The following is a 20,801-nucleotide window of genomic DNA, read 5'->3' as shown; positions in this document are numbered from 1 at the left end:
GAATATGTACTTCATTGAAACTGTTACCCTTTATATATTCTAACCACTCTATTTAATATTAAGGGTCCTAACCTAGGAACTAAAATATTTGTCTCCTTCCTTGTCTCCAGTTCTCTCCCTCCCTTCCTCTAACCCCTCCCTCCCTCCCTCCTTCCTTCCTTCCCTCCCTCTAAACTCACCTATCTGGCAGAACCAGAAAATCCATACCTCCCAAAAACTAACTTCTGTGGAAACAAAACGTATCTGAGTCTCTGTGTCATCTGTCTTTGTGAGAGTGAACAACCATCAAAATGGCTCAGCAGGGAGTTCTGCTGGACCAGGACCAGTTCTGTTGTTCTGTCTGTCTGGATCTACTGAAGGAACCAGTCACCATCCCCTGTGGACACAATTACTGTAGAAGCTGTATTGAGGGCTGCTGGGATCAGGATGTTTTGAAAAGGGTCTATAGCTGTCCTCAGTGCAGAGAGACCTTCACTCCAAGGCCTAATCTGAGGAAAAATAACATGTTGGCTGATATGGTGGCGGAACTGAAGAAGACAGGACTCCAGGCTGCTCCCCCTCCTGCTCTGTGCTATGCTGGACCTGGAGATGTGGCATGTGATGTCTGCACTGGGACCAGAAAGCAGAAAGCCCTCATGTCCTGTCTGGTGTGTCTGGCCTCTTACTGTGAGACTCACCTCCAACCTCACTATGAATCTCCTGCTTTGAAGAAACACAAGCTGGTCAAAGCCACCTCACAACTACAGGAGAAGATCTGCTCTCATCATGACAAACTGCTGGAGGTTTACTGTCGTACCGATCAGCAGTGTATCTGTTATTTGTGTACAATGGATGAGCATAAAGGCCATGATACAGTGTCACCTGCAGCAGAGAGGAATGAGAAACAGGTAAGACCAGAACAATGTGTTGGTGACTGTCTGATAAACAAAGAATTAAAGATACAGTAGGAACTAAGGCTGTGTGAATATGAGATCATTCAAGTGAAATCGATCCAGGGCAGAACAAATATGAACACAAACCTTGAGTTTATAGATATGTTAACCCAGATTCTGGGGCGGCAGCATAGCCTAGTGGTTAGAGCATTGGACTAGTAACCGAAAGTTTGCAAGATCAAAACCCCGAGCTGACACGGTACAAGTCTGTTGTTCTGCCCCTGAACAAGGCAGTTAACCCACTGTTCCTAGGCTGTCATTGAAAATAAGAATGTGTATGGGCCTCCCGGGTGGCCCAGTGGTCTAAGCACGGCATCGCAGTGCTAGCTGTGCCACCAGAGACTCTGGGATCGACCCCAGGCTCTGTCGCAGCTGGCCCTGACCGGGAGGACCATGGCGTGGCGCACAATTGGTCCAGTGTCGGGAGGGTTAGGCCGGCAGTAATATCCTTGTCTCATTGCGCAATAGTGACTCCTGTGGTGGGCCGGGTGCAGTACACGCTGACCAGGTTGCCAGATGCACGGTGTTTACTCCGACACATTGGTGCAGCTGGCTTCCAGGTTGGATGTGCGTTGTGTCAAGAAGCAGTGCGGTTTGGTTGTGTTTCGGAGGACGCATGGTTCTCGACCTTCGCCTCTCCCGAGTCCGTACGGGAGTTGCAGACTGTAACTAACTGTAACTAATTGGACAGGTTGTTGGTTCTCGACCTTCGCCTCTCCCGAGTCCGTACTAACTGTAACTAATTGGACACTATGAAAAAGGGGGAAAAAAAGAAGTTAACCTCTCTCGGGTATGTGGGATGAAATCGTCAACAGCCAGTGGAATCGAGTGGCGCGATATTCAAAAACCTTAAGAATGCTATAACTTCAATTTCTCAAACATATGACTATTTTACACCATTTTAAAGACAAGACTCTCGTTAATCTAACCACATTATCCGATTTCAAAAAGGCTTTACAACGAAAGCAAAACATTAGATTATGTCAGGAGAGTACCCAGCCAGAAATAATCACAAACCCATTTCTCAAGCAAGCATATATGTCACAAAAACCAAAACCACAGCTAAATGCAGCACTAACCTTTGATGACCTTCATCAGATGACACTCCTAGGACATTATGTTATACATTATGTTATACAATACATGCATGTTTTGTTCAATCAAGTTCATATTTATATCAAAAACCAGCTTTTTAAATTAGCATGTGACGTTCAGAACTAGCAAACATACCGAAAACTTCCGGTGAATTTACTAAATTACTCAAGATAAACGTTCACAAAAAATATAACAATTATTTTAAGAATTATAGATACAGAACTCCTTCATGCAATCGTGGTGTCAGATTTTAAAATAGCTTTTCGGCAAAAGCACATTTTGCAATATTCTGAGTAGATAGCTTGCCATCACAGGCTAGCTAATTTGACACCCACCAAGTTTGGCGTTCACTAAACTCAGAATTACTATAAGAAAAATTGGATTACCTTTGCTGTTCTTCGTCAGAATGCACTCCCAGGACTTCTATTTCAAACACAAATGTTGTTTTGGTTCAAAATAATCCATAGTTATGTTCAAATATCCTCTGTTTTGTCCGTGCGTTCAGGTCCCTATCCGAACGGTGACGAGCGGACGCATGTGGTGACAAAACAATTCAAAATATTCCATTACCGTACGTCAAACGCTGTTTAAAATACATTTTTATGCGATTTTTCGCGTAAAATAGCGATAATATTCTGACCGGGAGATGTTGTTTTCGTTTAAAGACTGAAAGAAGAAGATGGTGTCTTCACGTGCATGCGCGCACCCCCGTCTCATTGTTTTCAGATCGACCACTATCCAAATGCGCTACTGTTTTTCGGCCAGGGACTGCAGAGTCATCATTCCCCGTTCTGGCGCCTTCTGAGAGCCTATGGGAGCCTTAGAAAATGTCACGTTACAGCAGAGATCGATAAAGAGGCTATAGAAGGCCAAGAAATGGTCAGAGAGGGCACTTCCTGTATAGAATCTTCTCAGGTTTTGGTCTGCCATATGAGTTCTCTTATACTCACAGACACCATTCAAACAGTTTTAGAAACTTTAGGGTGTTTTCTATCCAAATCAAACAATTATATGCATATTCTAGTTTCTGGGCAGGAGTAATAACCAGATTAAATCGGGTATGTTTTTTATTCGGACGTGAAAATACTGCCCCCTACCCAAGAGAGGTTAAGAATTTGTTCTTAACTAACTTGCCTAGTAAAATAAAGGTAAAAAAAAAAAAAAAAAAAGGATCAACATTTTTTTAAAGACTCAAACCAAGTTTTTTCACCCACTGGGGTCATACAGCTGCAAAGACAAAGACACAAGCACGTATATTTATAACCTCATACCAGGAGAGATCAACTCCTTACACATCTTGACAGCCAATACATTTCTGTTGCTAGGCAGTAACTGAATTGGTTCCTCTCACTGGTGTAGTCATGACCCTGCCTGATGCTAGAACCTTGGTGGCTGTGGAAGTGTATGTGTGTGAGATAAGACTGTAGTAGGAGGGTCGTTGGGGTGGGCCCCTCTGGCACCCCTCCCAGAGGTTTCTTCTCACTTCATATGTTGACTTGAACTTGAGACGAATTCCTGGCTCCTCCCTAGTTCTGCAGCTGGCCTGCCTTATCAGAGACTAACTAGACTGTTGAATTCCTAGCTCCTCCCTAGTTCTGCAGCTGGCGTGCCTTATCAGAGACTAACTAGACTGTTGAATTCCTGTCTCCACCCTAGTTCTGCAGCTGGCCTGCCTTATCAGAGACTAACTAGACTGTTGAATTCCTGTCTCCACCCTAGTTCTGCAGCTGGCCTGCCTTATCAGAGACTGAAAATAGACTGTTGAATTCCTGGCTCCTCCCTAGTTCTGCAGCTGGCCTGCCTTATCAGAGACTGAAACTAGACTGTTGAATTCCTGGCTCCTCCCTAGTTCTGCAGCTGGCCTGCCTTATCAGAAAGTGAAACTAGACTGTGGAATTCCTGACTCCTCTCTAGTTCTGCAGCTGGCCTGCCTTATCAGAGACTGAAACTAGACTGTTGAATTCCTGGCTCCTCCCTAGTTCTGCAGCTGGCCTGCCTTATCAGAAAGTGAAACTAGACTGTGGAATTCCTGTCTCCTCCCTAGTTCTGCAGCTGGCCTGCCTTATCAGAGACTAACTAAACTGTTGAATTCCTGTCTCCACCCTAGTTCTGCAGCTGGCCTGCCTTATTAGAGACTGAAACTAGTTGCCCTTTGTCTCCCTCTTTAGGAACATTTATATTCAACAATAACATGTTTGAACAGAATATATCAGCACTTCCCCTTGTCTCTCTCAGTAACTTTCCATACACCAAGTTCCTATCCACTCTTCATTGACCCCAACATATGCATTCCTTATACATGTAAAGTCATCAATATGTTCTACTATGGTAACATGAATAAGTATATTTCTAGCTACAATCCAACAAGTCAAATATCATTATCATTCGTATTAAACACCATTATCATTCGTTATCAAACACCCAATCAGCGCCCTGATTTTTGTTCTGTTAAAACTATAATCATTCACATGACTACATAATAACATACTTTCACACAGACACTTCCTCAATATTTGTATCCTTATATTCTATGGGCCCTATGTCACATTACTATACTATTGATCTACTGGATAAATAAAGCTTGATAGCTCATTGAAGAGTGATTCTCCACAGAGGCAGCTGGGGATGAGTCAGCAGAAGGTCCAGCAGAGATTCCAGGAGAGAGAGAAGAAGCTGAAGGAGCTCCAACAGGCTGTGGAGTCTTTCAAGGTGAGTATTGTTGACCAGAGGAGACACACCATTTCACTTCTCTCCTCCAGTCAGAGAGAGACAGGCTCCTATCCAATCCCATGACCCCACTGTTGGGAACAGGCTGTCTGGACCCCTTTCAGAGAATAGACTGCTTAATGTAACTGATGGGATATGAACCCAGGTCTACCGCGGGAGAAACCAACATATTGACCATTACACCAAGAGGACATTCCCTATTGGGCCGACACTGATTTAGAAGTCGCAGGCGGGGCTACCTCATCACATAACCATGAGTGACCATGACTGACTCATGTCCCCTATACATTAACATGGATCTCTCTCTCTCTCAATTCAATTCAATTCAAAGAGCTTTATTGGCATGGGAAACATATGTTTACATTGCCAAAGTTAAATAGATAATAAACAAAAGTGAATTAATCAATCAGAAATGAACAGTAAACATTACACTCACAAAAGATTCAAAGGAATAGAGACATTTCAAATGTTATAATTCAAGTGGAAAACATAGTTTATTTGTGGTTTCAGGGTGGGTGGGAAAGGAGTTTGGTGCAGTTAAATCAGTGAAGGAACCTGTAGTGGACTTGTAATATTTGTTTGTGTCTCTTCTGACCAGAGAGAGTGGGCGCTCCATGTCACGCAACTTGGGTCAAGATCTGTTTCTTGTTTTGCTCTCAGGAACAGGACACCATTGAAAGGAGTGATTTCTGGGGTAGCGTTAGTGTGGAGGTGGAGCAATTGAAGTTGAAGGCTCTTCGTGTTTGTGATGCCCACCGTTTGGTGTGAAGCAGACCAGGTGGTGAGCGTGGTGAAACAGAGGAGTCACTGTCAGCGTTTGAGTCTTTACCCGACAAAGTCATGTTGGAATATATCAGTTATCCTGTTAGAGTCTTTGTGTTGAATCCACTGAGCTGTTTCAGGTGCAACGTTTATGGACATGATGCAGCAGTTTGTAGGAGGGAGATTCCACGATGTGGGAAGTGTGCAGGAGGTCATGGGATAGAGGATTGTGAAGTTTCAGTGGATAAAGTTGCGTCAACTGTAGGGGTGTCCATGTTGCTGGGGATAAGTGGTGTCTGGTGAGAGAGAGGCAGGTTAAGGTGGCTAGAGTCAGAGTAGTGCAGAAGGTGGCGTATGCTGAGGCAGTGAAGAAAGTAGAGGAGGATGGGTCAAGGCTGAGGGATCCTGAGAGGATCCCTGTGAGTAGTAGATCTGTGACAGCACAGAGGGATTGGTCAACGAGTGATATATGCTTCAGTAAGGTTGGCTTCTTAGAGTTCAAAGCAATGGTTATCAACTGTACCGCAGAAATGGAACGTAAATCACAGACAATAGATGTTGTGGTGGCAGCTGCAGAGAAGTATTTGGTCAAACGAGATTTGACTTCAGAAGAGTTCCAGGGTGTGTTGAGTGGTGGTGTCCCGTCCTCCCAGGTCGTTGGCATGGTGCAGGAGCAGATAGGGTCATAGTAGTGGAATGGGGTAGTGGGTTTTTAATGAGTGTAGGGTTAGTTGGCATGGTGTAGGAGCAGATAGGGTCAAAGTAGTGGAATGGGGTAGTGGGATTTTAACGAGTGTAGGGTTAGTTGGAAGGGTGTTGTTTTATTAGAAAAAATATGAAATGTTCCTTTTCCCATTTTGTATCACAAAGTAAAATAGATTTATATTATAGTCCAGTTGGGGGCGATAATACAACATATTGGAAGCCAACCTCCGTTAAACTCCAAAGAAGAAGAAACGTTATATTATGTCTATGTACAGTGTTGTAACGATGTCTCTCTCTCTCATTCCATCACTTTCGTGGTAGTTGGTTGTGTGGGTCTCTGGTTGTGAATGGGGTGCTGACAGACAATCATTGATGGATATTTATAGAGCTCTGATCAGGACGACAATTGATTACGGGTGTATAGTTTATGGAACAGCAGCAAAGACTTAAGCTGGACAGAATCCAGTATATAGCTTTAAGGATATGTATTGGTGCATTTAAATCAACATCTGTATGTGTCTTACTAGTGGAGGCAGGTGAAATGCCTTTGGGTATACGGCATAATAAATTGTCATTATCTTATTGGGTTGCAAGGCTGTGAGGTTGAGCATCCCACTGCTACTGTTCTAGATGACTGTTGGGAATATACTAGTAGACAAGGCAGTGGTTTTGGTTGGACAGTTGTAGGTATCAATGTTATTATGGAGAAATGAGAGAATGGGTGTAGTAGTGAGATTCTGCTTGGTCCCAGCACATTCAGGTGTGGAAGGGAATGAAATTGTAGACCAGTTGTCTAAAAGAGCTTGAAAACAAGATATAATATATATTAATGTTCCACTGGGTAGAGGTGAGGACAAATGTAAGATCAGAGACATTTTGATAGATGTGTGGGAGAAGAGATGGGACTCTGAGCACAAGGGACGGCATTTATATGTCCTCTAAAGATCGGTGGACCAAGATTCAAAGGTCAGATTAGGAAGGAAGAGGTGGTGTTTACTCGATTGTGCTTAGGACATTGTACATTGAACTGGTCCTTACATCTGGTTGGCAGCATGTGAATGGTTTGTGTCTGGAGGGTTTTGTCAATGAAACGGTGGAGCATGTGTTGTTAGATTGTTGTAAGGATGTTGAAGAGAGGGAAAGATTGAAGTGCAGGTTGGATGGGGTTGGGGGGGTTGGAAGGGATTTGGGGGATGGGGGAGGGTCTATTAGAAGTTAGTAGGGCTCTTTTTTATTTTCTCAGAAGTACTGAGTTAGGTAGGAGGATTTAGAAATGGTGTAAACCGTGATTGAACACACTCCAGCACAGTAGGTGGCGCCATGCACCTTTAACGTTGGTTTGAGGACCGCCATTATATCATAGAAGAAGAAGGTGTTGTGTGAGGGTTTTGTGGTTCCTGAGGAGGGCTACTATTCTTTTTGCGTATTTTCCAAATGTATTTTGTAGTTGTTAAGGGTTTATTTATTAGTTTCCACTGTTTATCGGTTAGAGTTGAGGGGGGAGTAGGGTAGTTTGTTTGGGAGGTGTGATGTCCTCAACCGAGTGGAGAAGAAACGCTGTCTCTTCAGGTGCATTCTGGAGAATGGTGTGGAGGAATTATTGATCATGGTCGGTGAACAGGTGGGAGAGGAACATATACACTCTGTATCCAGAATGAATAAGACGGTGGTTGTGGTAATGTAAAAGGTGAGTCTTGTTGCCCGGCTAGTTACCAGTCTGATTTATGTGAGGGGTGTTGGTGCTGATTTCAACAAGAGTAGTGGTGTCTAATCTGCTCCATTTATTACGACCGAACAGATCCGTAAAGAGTTGGTTCGTTTTGGTCCATTGGGTGTCTCTTTTCGTAGACTAGTGTTTGTTTCTTAACTAAATTCAAGGTTAAACAGGGGAGGGGTGGTACACAGGGTTTGTTTAGGGCAGACAAGCGCGACCAGCCAGCAGCGGGGGCTAGGACTAGGCTGGACACTACATTTTTAACCACATTTACTGATAAAACTAGTTCAATGCATCCGCCAAGGAGCCCAGTTATATAATATTACCATATGTCCCAGCTGTTTGCCGTCTTTTTGAAGTAAACGCGAAAAAGTGGGGCTTATTTTAGGTCATGTTTCACCCTGCCAGCTCCTATTAGTTGTATTGAAAAAACTGGTCTTATTTTAGGTCATGTTTCACCCAGCCAGCTCCTATTAGTTGTATTGAAAAAACTGGTCTTATTTTAGGTCATGTTTCACCCTGCCAGCTCCTATTAGTTGTATTGAAAAAACAGGTCTTATTTTAGGAGGATTTAGAAATGTGCTGCCATCTATTGGAATTATCAGTACTGAATAAAGTGTATATCCTTACTAAAGTAGTAATTATTCATAATTGCAAAATATAAAGTGTTATAGTTCATTTTATAACTAACAGCTGGGTCTAGCTCTGCTCTGGGGCAGGCTACTAGAGGGGGGACCAGGAGGGAGGAGAGTAGAGCAGGGCCAAGCGGTGTTCTGTACCTGCCTGTCCAGGAGGGGGGACAAGGCCTGGTGGACCTGGAGAGCAGGGTGGCAGCGTTCTGACTCAATGAGGTGCAGAGGCTACTGTACCTACTGTCTCTCTCTCTCTCTCTCTCTCTCTCTCTCTGTCTCTCTCCCGCTCTCTCTCTGTCTCTCTCTCTCTCTCTTAACAGCGCTCTGCACAGGCAGCAGTGGAGGACAGTGATCAGATCTTTACTGAGCTAATCCGCTCCATTGAGGGAAGGAGCTCTGAGGTGAAGGAGCTGATCAGAGCCCAAGAGAAGGCTCAAGTGAGTCAAGCTGAAGGACTCCTGGAGCAACTGAAGCAGGAGATAGCTGAGCTGAGGAAGAGAAGCACTGAGCTGGAGCAGCTCTCACACACAGAGGATCACATCCATTTCCTCCAGGTAACTAAACTGCCTTGTTACATGTGATATGAAATTAACTTAATGTGAAACTATTCATCTCAATCATTATGTTGTCCTGTCTGTCTCTCTGTCCCTGTCTCTCCCTCTCTCTGTCCGCCCCTCTCTCTCTCTGTCCGTCCGTCCCTCTCTCTTTCTCTGTCCGTCCCTCTCTCTCTCCCTCTGTCTCATTACCGCTGTCCCTCTCTCTCTCTCTTTGTCCCTCCCCCCCCCCTCTCTCTCTCTCTCTCTCTCTCTCTCTCTCTCTCTCTCTCTCTCTCTCTCGCTCTCTCTCTCTCCAGAGTTATCAGTCTCTCTCCAGTATCAGTGTATCTTCAGACTTACCCAGCATCGTTGTCCGTCCTCTTCAGTACTTTGGATATGTGAGTAAGACTGTGTCTGAACTGAGAGAGAAACTAGAAGACTTCCTGAAAGGAGAATGGACCAAGATCTCCACTACAGGTGTGTTGAAAACAATAAGAACATCAACTTTAGACCATTGAAAGTTCCCAACTAGTCATATACATGTGGAATATGGTATGATGATAACATTCCCTCTCTCTGTCAATGTGTTTGTGTGTCTGTAGTGAATATAGTGGATGTTGTACTGCCTCCAAAGCCCAAGACCAGAGAACAGTTGTTACAATGTGAGGCTCTTTATTGTGAAGTAACTAACAGTCTCTTTTTACTGACACTCCTAACAATCCCTCTAGAAATATATAGCAATAGTAGATCCAATCAAATACTGGGTATCTATCTGACTCCTCATATTTCTCTGATTTGATCTCTGCTGTGCTCTAATCAAAGACAGGGTAGATACAGTATCTGACTTAACTTATTGTTCTGACTCCCCTCATTGGTCTCTGCTCTGCTCTTCTCCCAGATTCCTGTCAACTCACACTGGACCCAAACACAGCATGCACATACCTCTCTCTGTCTGAAGGGAACAGAAAGGTGACCTATACAGACCAAGTCCAACCATATCCTGACCATCAAGACAGATTCACCAACTACTGTCAGGTTCTGTGTAGAGAGGGTCTGTCTGGACGCTGTTACTGGGAGGTGGAGTGGAGTGGGGAGTGGGTTTATACAGCAGTCTCATATAAAGACATCAGCAGAACAGAGAGAGGTGGTGGATTTGGATACAATAACAAGTCTTGGAGTTTACAGTACAATAGAGGTGGTTATTGTTTCAGACACAATATCGTTGAGACTGAAGTGTCAGGCCCTCAGTCCTCCAGAGTAGGAGTGTACCTGGATCACAAGGCAGGTACTCTGTCCTTCTACAGTGTCTCTGACACAATGACCCTCCTCCACAGAGTCCAGACCACATTCACTCAGCCCCTCTATCCTGGGTTTAATATCTATGGTACTGCTGAGCTGGTTAAACTGTAGTAGGGTCCACATAGATACTAGTCATGCTAGTGTAGTCTATAGCTGAGCTGGTTAAACTGTAGTAGGGTCCACATAGATACTAGTCATGCTGGTGGTGATGGTGTCACGCCCTGACCAGGGGAACTCTGCTATTTTGGTCAGGGTGTGGTATTTCTATGGTTTATTTTCTATGTTTTGTTATAGCCTTTCTTTGTGGTTTATTTCTATGTTGGGCTCGGGGTGATTTCCAATCAGACAGCTGTCGCTAGTTATGTCTGATTGGGAATCACATTTAAGTTCCTTTCCCCCCACGATGTTGGTGGGTTGTTGTCTCTTTTGTTTGAGCAGTTAATGATCAGGCATTTTCTTGGTTTTGTGTACGTGTTTAATTCAGTGTAAGAATAAACATGTGTTCGCTCCCAGCTGCGTTTTGGTCCGCTTCCTCATCACCCGACGCCGATTGTTACAGATGGTCCCCAGATGTGATCATTCATTCTACTCTGTTTTATCTACAATGATTTAACTGATTTGATCTTCAGATGTTCTGAATTCAAATAAACATTCAATGTATTCATATTTATTATAGTGCAATGTTTCAATCTTGTACATTTCCATGAATCATGATGTATGGTGTTGATGTATATTGGTTGTCATTCAGAACCATTGATATGTTTTCTCATTTGGTTCTCTGTCTCTATGTAATTCTCCTAAGTATCATTGATCAGCTTGTAGGCTCGGCCCTAATTGATATGTTCTCTGTCCCCTGGAGCTGCATGGAAAATGGTCCAGGAACAAAAGGACAATTCAGGACTAGTCAGCCCACTACAAGCTGGAATCACTTACTTTCTACTAAAGTATATGGTCTGGTTTCCCAGACACAGATTAATCCTAGTCCTGGACTAAAAAGCATGTTCAATGTAGATGTCCAGGCAACCGGCCCTTAATGTGTCATCTTTCATCCTCCCATACTGCTCAGTCCAGCAACATTAAACCTGTCCAGCAGGTGGTGCTCTTGACCAAACAATAAAACCAGCAGATATCTTGACTTGCCACTCAGTATATCAGTAATGTTCAGAATAGTACTTTAATATCATTGGAGATTGATGGTCTTTTTAATCCACTATCCAGAGTCAGGAACAGATGAAGTGAGGTCTGCTACTGTCCAGTGATTAAATATGATTTATGGTGATGGGAAATAAAAAAATACAACACTAAACTTCATCTAGTAATAGTTTTCCTTTGTTATTTATTCCAAGGTGTGTCTTTAACTTGTAAATGGATTGTGTGGAGGTGAGCTAGTGGTGTGGGTGAATATTCCAGTTGTGTTTAGGCATCTTCACGTCTGACATCCCCCAGTTCTGTTCAGACCCATTGAACTGGGTCACATTCTAAATGCTGACATATTCCCTCATCTCCACAACTTTACCTGATTCTCTCTCTCTCTCTCCTCTCTCCTCTCTCCTCTCTCCTCTCTCTCTCTCTCTCTCTCTCTCTCTCTCTCTCTCTCTCTCAGCAGACAACCTCAATATGTTTTAGTTCCTGTCGTTATCAGAACACATGGGGTGTGTCCCAATTATCTCCTTTCTCTCTAAGTGTGAACTTGTCCACCTCCCTTCATGTATTTAAAGGAAATGACTGGTATATGTAAACTCCCTCTACCCCATGTCAACACCAATCCAATGCTTTTACACTTGTGAGGAGTAGAGAAGGAAAGCTACACTTCAGGAGGAAGGAGAGATTATTGGGACGTCCCCATGGAGAGATGATAGAGGGATGTGAAAGAGGAGAGAGGTAATGGTTGTACTCCCCCATGGAGAGATGATAGAGGGATGTGAAAGAGGAGAGAGGTAATGGTTGTACTCCCCCATGGAGAGATGATAGAGGGATGTGAAAGAGGAGAGAGGTAATGGTTGTATTCCCCCATGGAGAGATTATAGAGGGATGTGAAAGAGGAGAGAGGTAATGGTTGTACTCCCCCATGGAGAGATTATAGAGGGATGTGAAAGAGGAGAGGGGTAATGGTTGGACTTGAATACTTTGAGCATTTCCTTTAGTCTTCCAGGTGGGTGGGGTTTGTTTGTACTTTTAGGACTTTTCTATTGGTTCCATTACAACAAACTCAATCAACCACTGCTCATTAATAAAACAAAAAGCGTGTGTCAAATAAAGTTTTTTTTTCAGACTCCAACAATGTCTATACAAACAATGCAGAATCTACAAAGCCAGAGGAAAAAGGGCTAGGACCCGCGGTATCCAGGAGTCCTGAAAACAGAAGGCGTCAAAAAAACCAGAGATAATTTAACTATATATATATTGTTAATATATTAATATATCTGAAATGTATTGGAAATTTTTATATAATATGTATTTTCATTTTAATACCCTATTTTGTATATATTTTTCTTTCAGACGACTCCCAGGGATATACCAACACACAAGACACAATACGTCGAGAGGACGTGGTCGAGGAGGAATTCGGCGCCCAGGACATACATAGTAAAACATTGAAGCCTGATAATTTCAATGCTTTAAATGACAATTCTGAGGTAGATGATTTGTTGATGTATGAGGCGGCCAAACAGCTTGATACAGCCAATTCTGAGGTAGAAACAACAGATCCTAAAATAGATCATGATAGGTTTCTCACAGCCTTTTACAGGGCTCTAAAATCCAGAGAGGTTCAGGTACACAAACGTATGGTTGCTTTACTAAAGTGTCAATACAGTCAAGATCTATCCTTCTGGCATAGAACAATGCCCTGCTTGTTAAACAACAATCTGATAAAAAAATGCAAAAACAAGCGCTAAAAAACTGTATCTAACATGGATCCTTCCAGAATACCACAAGAACACATTTTCTTAATTAACCAAATTAATGAGACAGGGCCGACATCGCCACCAATAATTCAGACAGATGAACACCTGTTATCACAGATACCTGCAGAACTCATATCTTTAATTAACCAAATGAATGAAACAGGGGCAACATCTCCATCAATATTTCAGACAGATGAACACCTGTTATTGCAGATACCTGCAGAACTCATATCTTTAATTAACCAAATGAATGAAACAGGGGCAACATCTCCATCAATATTTCAGACAGATGAACACCTGTTATTGCAGATACCTGCAGAACTCATATCTTTAATTAACCAAATGAATGAGAGCACAACATCTTCAACACCCTCCCACACACACACACCTCCTTTAACTCCCATGTCCGAGGAGTCTGAGCAACCACACAAGGTTTTTGAGGAATTGGAAAATTGTGTAATAAATCAGAGTGGCGATGGTATTGATATAAGTGTTCGTGTTGTGTACTGAAATAAATACAGCAATACAAAGATTCAGCAGTTTTTTTAATTTCACAGGGATGAATCAGAACCTTGATTATGCAGTTTTTTTATGTTATGATATTGGATACTCTGAGCGAACTTTTAGAAAGGGCTACAGGTTTTGCCGAACCTCGTGATGTCTTACAACTTGAAATTTGTGGAGATAGTATGCAAAACACTGTATCTCTTGTTTTACCCAATGGCCAAGCAGATCTTGAACAATTTATAGCCCTGCTGGAACGACTTGTTCAATCTATTTTATCCATCACAGCTGATAGGACCCAAGAGCTCGTTGTATAAATTGTACGTCAACCCCTAGGCGGAGGGGGTCAGAGAAGGAAACTTGATAGTCTCATGCAATCAGAAATCATAAACAATAAAAGGGAATATATTATAAATGTTCACAATCCTGGTAATCAGTTATGCTTTGCAATAGGCCTATCACATTTACTCAACCCTGGATGTACTGATCTCAAGGCTTTACAAAAGTCTAGGGAGCTCCAAAATGCAGTCGGTCTAGGTATTCAGGAGGCTGTGGCTTTCTCTGACATAGTCAAATTTGAAAACTTTCTGAACATCAAGATTGTGGTTTTGTACCACAGTAGAGCTAATTCAGCTTTCTTGAAATTCCAGAACAGCCCACAACCTCATCCTCAGATTCTGTACTTGTATGTGCAAAACGCCCATTATTATGCTATTACCAACATCACAGCTGTTTTATGAGCGCCATATGTGTGTCCATCATGTCATACAGGCTACACCCGAAAGGGGGGGCACTCTTGTCATTATAATTGTTCAGTATGTCAGGATGAAACATGTTCGATGCAACCCTTAAACCTGACACCCTGTGCGGATTGTCAACACACATGTCGTTCGGCCTACTGCTATGAAAAACACAAAATTGAAACATGGCACCACAAGGCATGTAAATCTGTAAGCAGTTGTGACATTAACAACAAATGTCCAAAATGCCATTGCAATAACAACCTTAAAATAGACAGCCCTAAACCTCACGTGTGTGGAATCATACATTGCCCAATCTGTAAAGGGCCTTTGAAAAGCAGAGACGCTGAAGTGGTTCAAGTGCCACACGAGTGTTATATTCAGCCCTTGGCTGAAGATGAACATTCAGAGAAATATGTGTTTTATGATTGAGACTAATCAGCAATCAGGGGTTCATTTGCCTGTTTTTGTATCTACCATGACTTTCAAGGGTGAAAAGTGTTCGGCAGAGTGACCCAATTGTGAACAACTCTTTCTAAAACACTTTAGAAAATCCCAGTACAGAAACTTCACGTTTATAGCTCACAATTCTAGAGCCTATGATTCCTATCATCTTTTTTTGAACCCCTTGATACAACAAGGCATTGCACCCAGTGTCATAGCTCAGGGTAGTAAAATATTGTGTTTTGTAGACCCCGCCTTCAACCAGAGATACATTGACAGTTTAAGTTTTTTACCCATGAGATTGTCTCAAATGCCTGAGGCCTTGGGTTTGGAAAACTCTGTGAAAGGTTGGTTTCCTCATTTCTTCACATCTGAGGAGAATCTACATTATATCGGATCTTATCCCAGCCCTGAAATGTGATCAGATGTCTCCCAAAGAGAAAGAGAGATTCATGACATGGTACGAGACAGTACGTCATAACACCTTTGATTTCCATAAAGAGATGGAGTCATACTGTGGCAATGATGTGGTTATACTTCGTGACGGATGCCTCAGATTCAGAGAAGAGGTAATCAAAGATGCCGGGGAGAAGGCTGTTGGGCCGTATCACGTAGATGGATACACACAGATTGACGGTGTTGAGACAGTGTTTGAGTACAACGGTTGTTTCTTCCATGGTTGTAAATCTTGCTTTGTGCCCCAGGCCATGTGTGTCCTAACCCAAAATACTTTTGGGGAAATGTACCAGGAGTTCCAAGACAAATTGGAATCTTTACAGGCTACTTATGGGTTGAAAGGGAATGTGATGTGGGAGCATGAGTGGACCGAACTCAAAAAGTCTGATCCTCATGTTCGAGCTTTCCTTTCCAGCTTTGACACACCAGAACCCTTGGAACCCCGACAGGCGTTGTATGGAGGTCGTACCAATGCTTTGACATTACGGTATGTAGTGCAACCCGACGATAGGATATGTAGATTTTACATCCCTTTATCCTCATGTAATGAGTTCCTCTTGCTATCCTATGGGTCATCCTGAAATTATTCACCGTGACTTTGACTTACCACAAAACTATTTTGGTCTGATAAAAGCAACTGTTTACCGGGGTTTGTTTCTGCCAGTGTTGCCTTACAAGGGACCTCAAGGAAAACTTTTCTTTCCCCTTTATCGCACCTGCAGTGAAATCAACAACCAGGAAAAGACTTGTGATCATTCAGATCAAGAAAGAGCCCTGACAGGTGTATGGGTCACCGTTGAATTCTCTAAGGATCTAGAGAAGGGGTATCGTGTGGCCAAAATCTTTGAAGTGTGGAACTTATCCAGGAAATCAGACACTCTTTATAACTTCTATGGGAAAAGTGGGACGTCAGCGTCCCACTCTATTCAACAGCCAGTGGAATCGCGTGGCGCGAAATACAAATACCTCAAAAATGCTATACCTTCAATTTCTCAAACATATGACTATTTTACACCATTTGAAAGATAAGACTCTCGTTAATCCAACCACGTTGTCCGATTTAAAAAAGGCTTTACAGCGAAAGCAAAACATTAGATTATGTCAGCAGAGTACCCAGCTAGAAATAATCACACAGCCATTTTCAAAGCAAGCATATATGTCACAAAAAACCAAACCACAGCTAAATGCAGCACTAACCTTTGATGATCTTCATCAGATGACACTCCTAGGACATTATGTTATACAATACATGCATGTTTTGTTCAATCAAGTTCATATTTATATCAAAAACCAGTTTTTAACATTAGCATGTGATGTTCAGAACTAGCATACCCACCCAAAACTTTCGGTGAATTCACTAAATTACTCAGCATAAACGTTCACAAAATACATAACAATTATTTTAAGAATTATAGATACAGAACTCCTTTATGCAATTGCAGTGTCAGATTTTAAAATAGCTTTTCGGCAATAGCACATTTTGCAATATTCTGAGTACATAGCTCGGCCATCACGGCTAGCTAAACAGACACTCGCCAACATCGAGGCTCAGTAAACTCAGAATTACTAGTAGAAAAATTGGATTACCTTTGCTGTTCTTCGTCAGAATGCACTCCCGGGACTTCTACTTCAACAACAAATGTTGTTTTGGTTCAAAATAATCCATAGTTATATTCAAAAAGCTGTTTTGTTCGTGCGTTCAGGTTCCTATCCGAAGGGTGGCGCGCGGGCGCATTTCGTGACAAAAAATATCAAAATATTCCACTACCGTACTTAGAAGCATGTCAACCGCTGTTTAAAATCATTTTTTTATGCGATTTTTTCGTAAAATAGCGCTAATATTCCAACCGGGCGACGTTGTTTTCATTCAAAGGCTGAAAGAAAAAATGGCGAATTCTCATGAATGCGCATCTCCAGTGTCACTGTCCTCAGGCTGACCACTCACAAAATCTGCTGTTGTTCTTTGCACAAAGATAGCAGACGCCCCAATCCACTTTCTGGCGCCTTCAGACAGCCAATGGAAGCCTTAGAAATTCTCACGTAACAGCAGAGATACTGTGATAACCCAGAAGGACCGGAAATTGTCAGACAGGCCACTTCCTATATGGAATCTTCTCAGGTTTTGGCCTGCCATATGAGTTCTGTTATACTCACAGACACCATTCAAACAGTTTTAGAAACTTTAGAGTGTTTTCTATCCAAATCGACTAATTATATGCATATTCTATGTATATTCTGGGCAGCAGTAGTAACCAGATTAAATCGGGTACGTTTTTTATCCGGCCGTGAAAATACTCCCCCCTATCCTAGAGAGGTTAACCCTTAAGATATACTGACTGCTGTAGAAGATTTTGACCCCAGGTTGCAACTACCATTTTCGGCCTTAATCGCAGGCCCATCCAATAGCGGTAAAACTTGTTTTGTAAAAAGTATTTTAGATCATTCTGAACATGTATTATATCAGAAACCTGACAATAGTGTGTGGTGTTATTCATGTTATCAACCTTTGTATGATGAGCCGTTGAAGAAAATAAAAATGTAGTTTGTTGAAAGAATACCAGCATCCCTGTCTGATGATGAACTTTTACCTCCTCATAAAAACAATCTGCTCATTTTGGACGATATGCTATTTGCCAGTAGCAAACATCCTGAAATTGCACGAGCTTTTACCCAATATACTCATCATAGAAACCTGTCCGTGCTTTACTTGGTACAAAATGTGTTTCACCAAGGTAAAAAGTGGCCGTACCATTAGTTTGAACGCCAATTACTTGGTTTTGTTCAAAAACCCTAGAGACAAACTACAAATAAACATTCTTGCTCAGCAGATGTACCCTGGAAGGAATGCCTACTTTATGGAGAGCTATGAGGACGCTACCAAAGCGCCATTTTCTTATTTAATCGTGGATTTAAAATCAAATACTCCAGAACACCTGAGGCTCCGAACAGGCTTGTTCCGTGGGAGTGGCCGACAGTTTACATTCCTAAAAAGTAACCGATATGTCTCTGCGTTAAAAAGAAACGTACCGCTCTTAAGAACCCTACTTGGGGCTACCCCTAAAGAACGGAAGGCCATCTTGGGTCATTGTTCTTCAGATCTCATATTATCCCTATGTGAGATTGCTTTGAATTGAGATTGCTTCTCAAAGGCCGCATTCCACTCACCCTGACCCAATTAAAAAAAGTAAAGAGACAAAAGACCGCGTTCAAACTCTTTGCCAATATAAGGACCAGTCTTCAAAAGAAAAGACAGGCCATACAACAGTCTAGGGGTTTTCTTCTATCTTTACTCAGTATAGCCGTGCCCTTCATCACCAGCCTTATTGCTGCCAGACGTGGGGGTTATCTTCTACCTTTACTCAGTATAGCCGTGCCCTTCATCACCAGCCTTATTGCTGCCAGACGTGGGGGTTATCTTCTACCTTTACTCAGTATAGCCGTGCCCTTCATCACCAGCCTTATTGCTGCCAGACGTGGGGGTTATCTTCTACCTTTACTCAGTATAGCCGTGCCCTTCATCACCAGCCTTATTGCTGCCAGACGTGGGGGTTATCTTCTACCTTTACTAAGTATAGCCGTGCCCTTCATCACCAGCCTTATTGCTGCCAGACGTGGGGGTTATCTTCTACCTTTACTAAGTATAGCCGTGCCCTTCATCACCAGCCTTATTGCTACCAGACGTGGGAGTTGAACACAGAGTGTGATGGCAAATAAAATGTACTTGGTGCCTCAACAAGAGTTGGATAGACTTAAACAACAATTACAGGATCCTTAAAATGTCAGACAAATGGCGGGAAATGATTTGGATATGGCCATGAAGGCTATTTTGAACAGAAAAGGATTGAACCCCTATGATAAGGTCCAAAAATACACAACCTCTTGCAAAGATATTTGACCTTGGTAAAACAAGGTGAGAGAGAGACCAACCATTTAACGCTTTCCCTACCGGACCCTTTAAAAGATGATGCGCCTAGAGAGAGCCAAGCCCCTGTAATGCCTGGACCGGTCTTACTGGTTGAAGATCAAATACATGTTGAAGATAATGTTATGCATGACATGTTGACACATGTTCCGGCACGTAACAGGAAAAATGTTAGATACATTATGAACAAGATAAAAGACTCAAAGGGGGCCGTTACTTAGAATGACAAAGGAGAGTTTATCTTTCAGGGGGACGTTGTCAGGGGTTCTCATATGATGGACTTGTTTAAAAGTACCACAGCATCCCACAAGGTTGCTGATGATAGAAGACCTCCTGGATGGTGTCAGTTTCTTAAAGCCCTGGCAATCCTCAACATTCCCCTCTCGGGTGTACCAAACTATAAGGTTCGTCAGCAGATTCAAACATTAAAACAAAAACCTTCAACGAGCTACAGCACCTCTAAAGATGTTTTCCAATCAAGCGGCTCATGAGACCTTCTAGCTCTTGGGTATTCATGTCTTTGCTCAACGATCTTTAATTAATAATAATCCACTAAGACTTGTCTTTGGGCATTCACTTCCAAGATTGAATCAGAGCATGCATTAACAATCATGCTAACTGTACAGGCTAAAGGTGTACGAAACGCATTTCCAGCCTGAGGTTACCTTGGGACAACACAGACAGATTTCCTGAGATGCATTATCAGGTGATAAATTGAAAGCCTACAACAACCCTGTGCAAAATAATTTCTGTCAAAGAGAGATCTTTTAGATGCCTCCCGGTAGCCAGTATTAGATTGTAAAATTCTCGCACAGATATGTTGTTATTAAATTGTGGTTGGAAGGCCTTAGCTGGGACCTGACGTCCGTCCTGACAGAGAGCTACATACTCTGCATTGAAATGTTGAAAATTAAAGTTTTTTTTATGAAAGCTGCCCATATTAGAGGCGTAATCAACCAAGACTATAACGATGTAGCGGCATAAAGGGCCTAGAAACAGGTTTTCTTGACTACAGATTCTACCTCACACCTGTATGCTGAATGTTTTCATGGTAATTCTTTGGAGAGGGTAAAGGGCATTTCCTTTCATCAAAGCCTGTGAATGACCCAGACGAACGGCCGGAGATACAGACACTTTTTTTTATAAAAAGCATAGCCCCCAACACTTTCAAACTAAAGTCACCGTCTTGGGCAGACATCAGACAAAACTCATCCTTGGCCCTGGTTAATTTCAGCCTTAAATCAACCGAATTTAAGAGTGAATGTTCTTGAAAGAAAATGTCAGAGTGTATAGGCCCTAGCAGATGAAACTCTTGAGATTCAGCACAGTAGCGAGCACGTGCCTCCAGTCCTTTGTCATCACCGGTGGTGGGATCTATGTCTTCCATAGATGCTCCTGCAGTATCCTTGCGAAACAGCCCGGCGCTG

At 42.5% G+C, this 20,801-nt stretch overlaps 1 protein-coding gene across 1 annotated transcript; it reads left to right on the top strand.

The window, feature by feature from the left end:
* Positions 1-225: 225 nt before the first annotated feature.
* LOC115191462 (tripartite motif-containing protein 16-like) lies at positions 226-10,513 on the top strand. Its single transcript, XM_029749308.1, has 6 exons — positions 226-887; positions 4,641-4,736; positions 8,888-9,121; positions 9,421-9,580; positions 9,706-9,765; positions 10,002-10,513. Exons 1-6 carry the CDS (start codon positions 291-293, stop codon positions 10,511-10,513), a joined length of 1,659 nt encoding a protein of 552 aa, XP_029605168.1. The 5' UTR covers positions 226-290.
* The last annotated feature ends 10,288 nt before the right edge of the window (positions 10,514-20,801 follow it).

This window comes from Salmo trutta, chromosome 4, assembly GCF_901001165.1.
Source record: "Salmo trutta chromosome 4, fSalTru1.1, whole genome shotgun sequence".
Classification (NCBI taxonomy): domain Eukaryota; kingdom Metazoa; phylum Chordata; class Actinopteri; order Salmoniformes; family Salmonidae; genus Salmo; species Salmo trutta.
The sequence above is the reverse complement of the archived record's forward strand: the minus strand, read 5'-3'. Positions and strand labels throughout refer to the sequence as shown.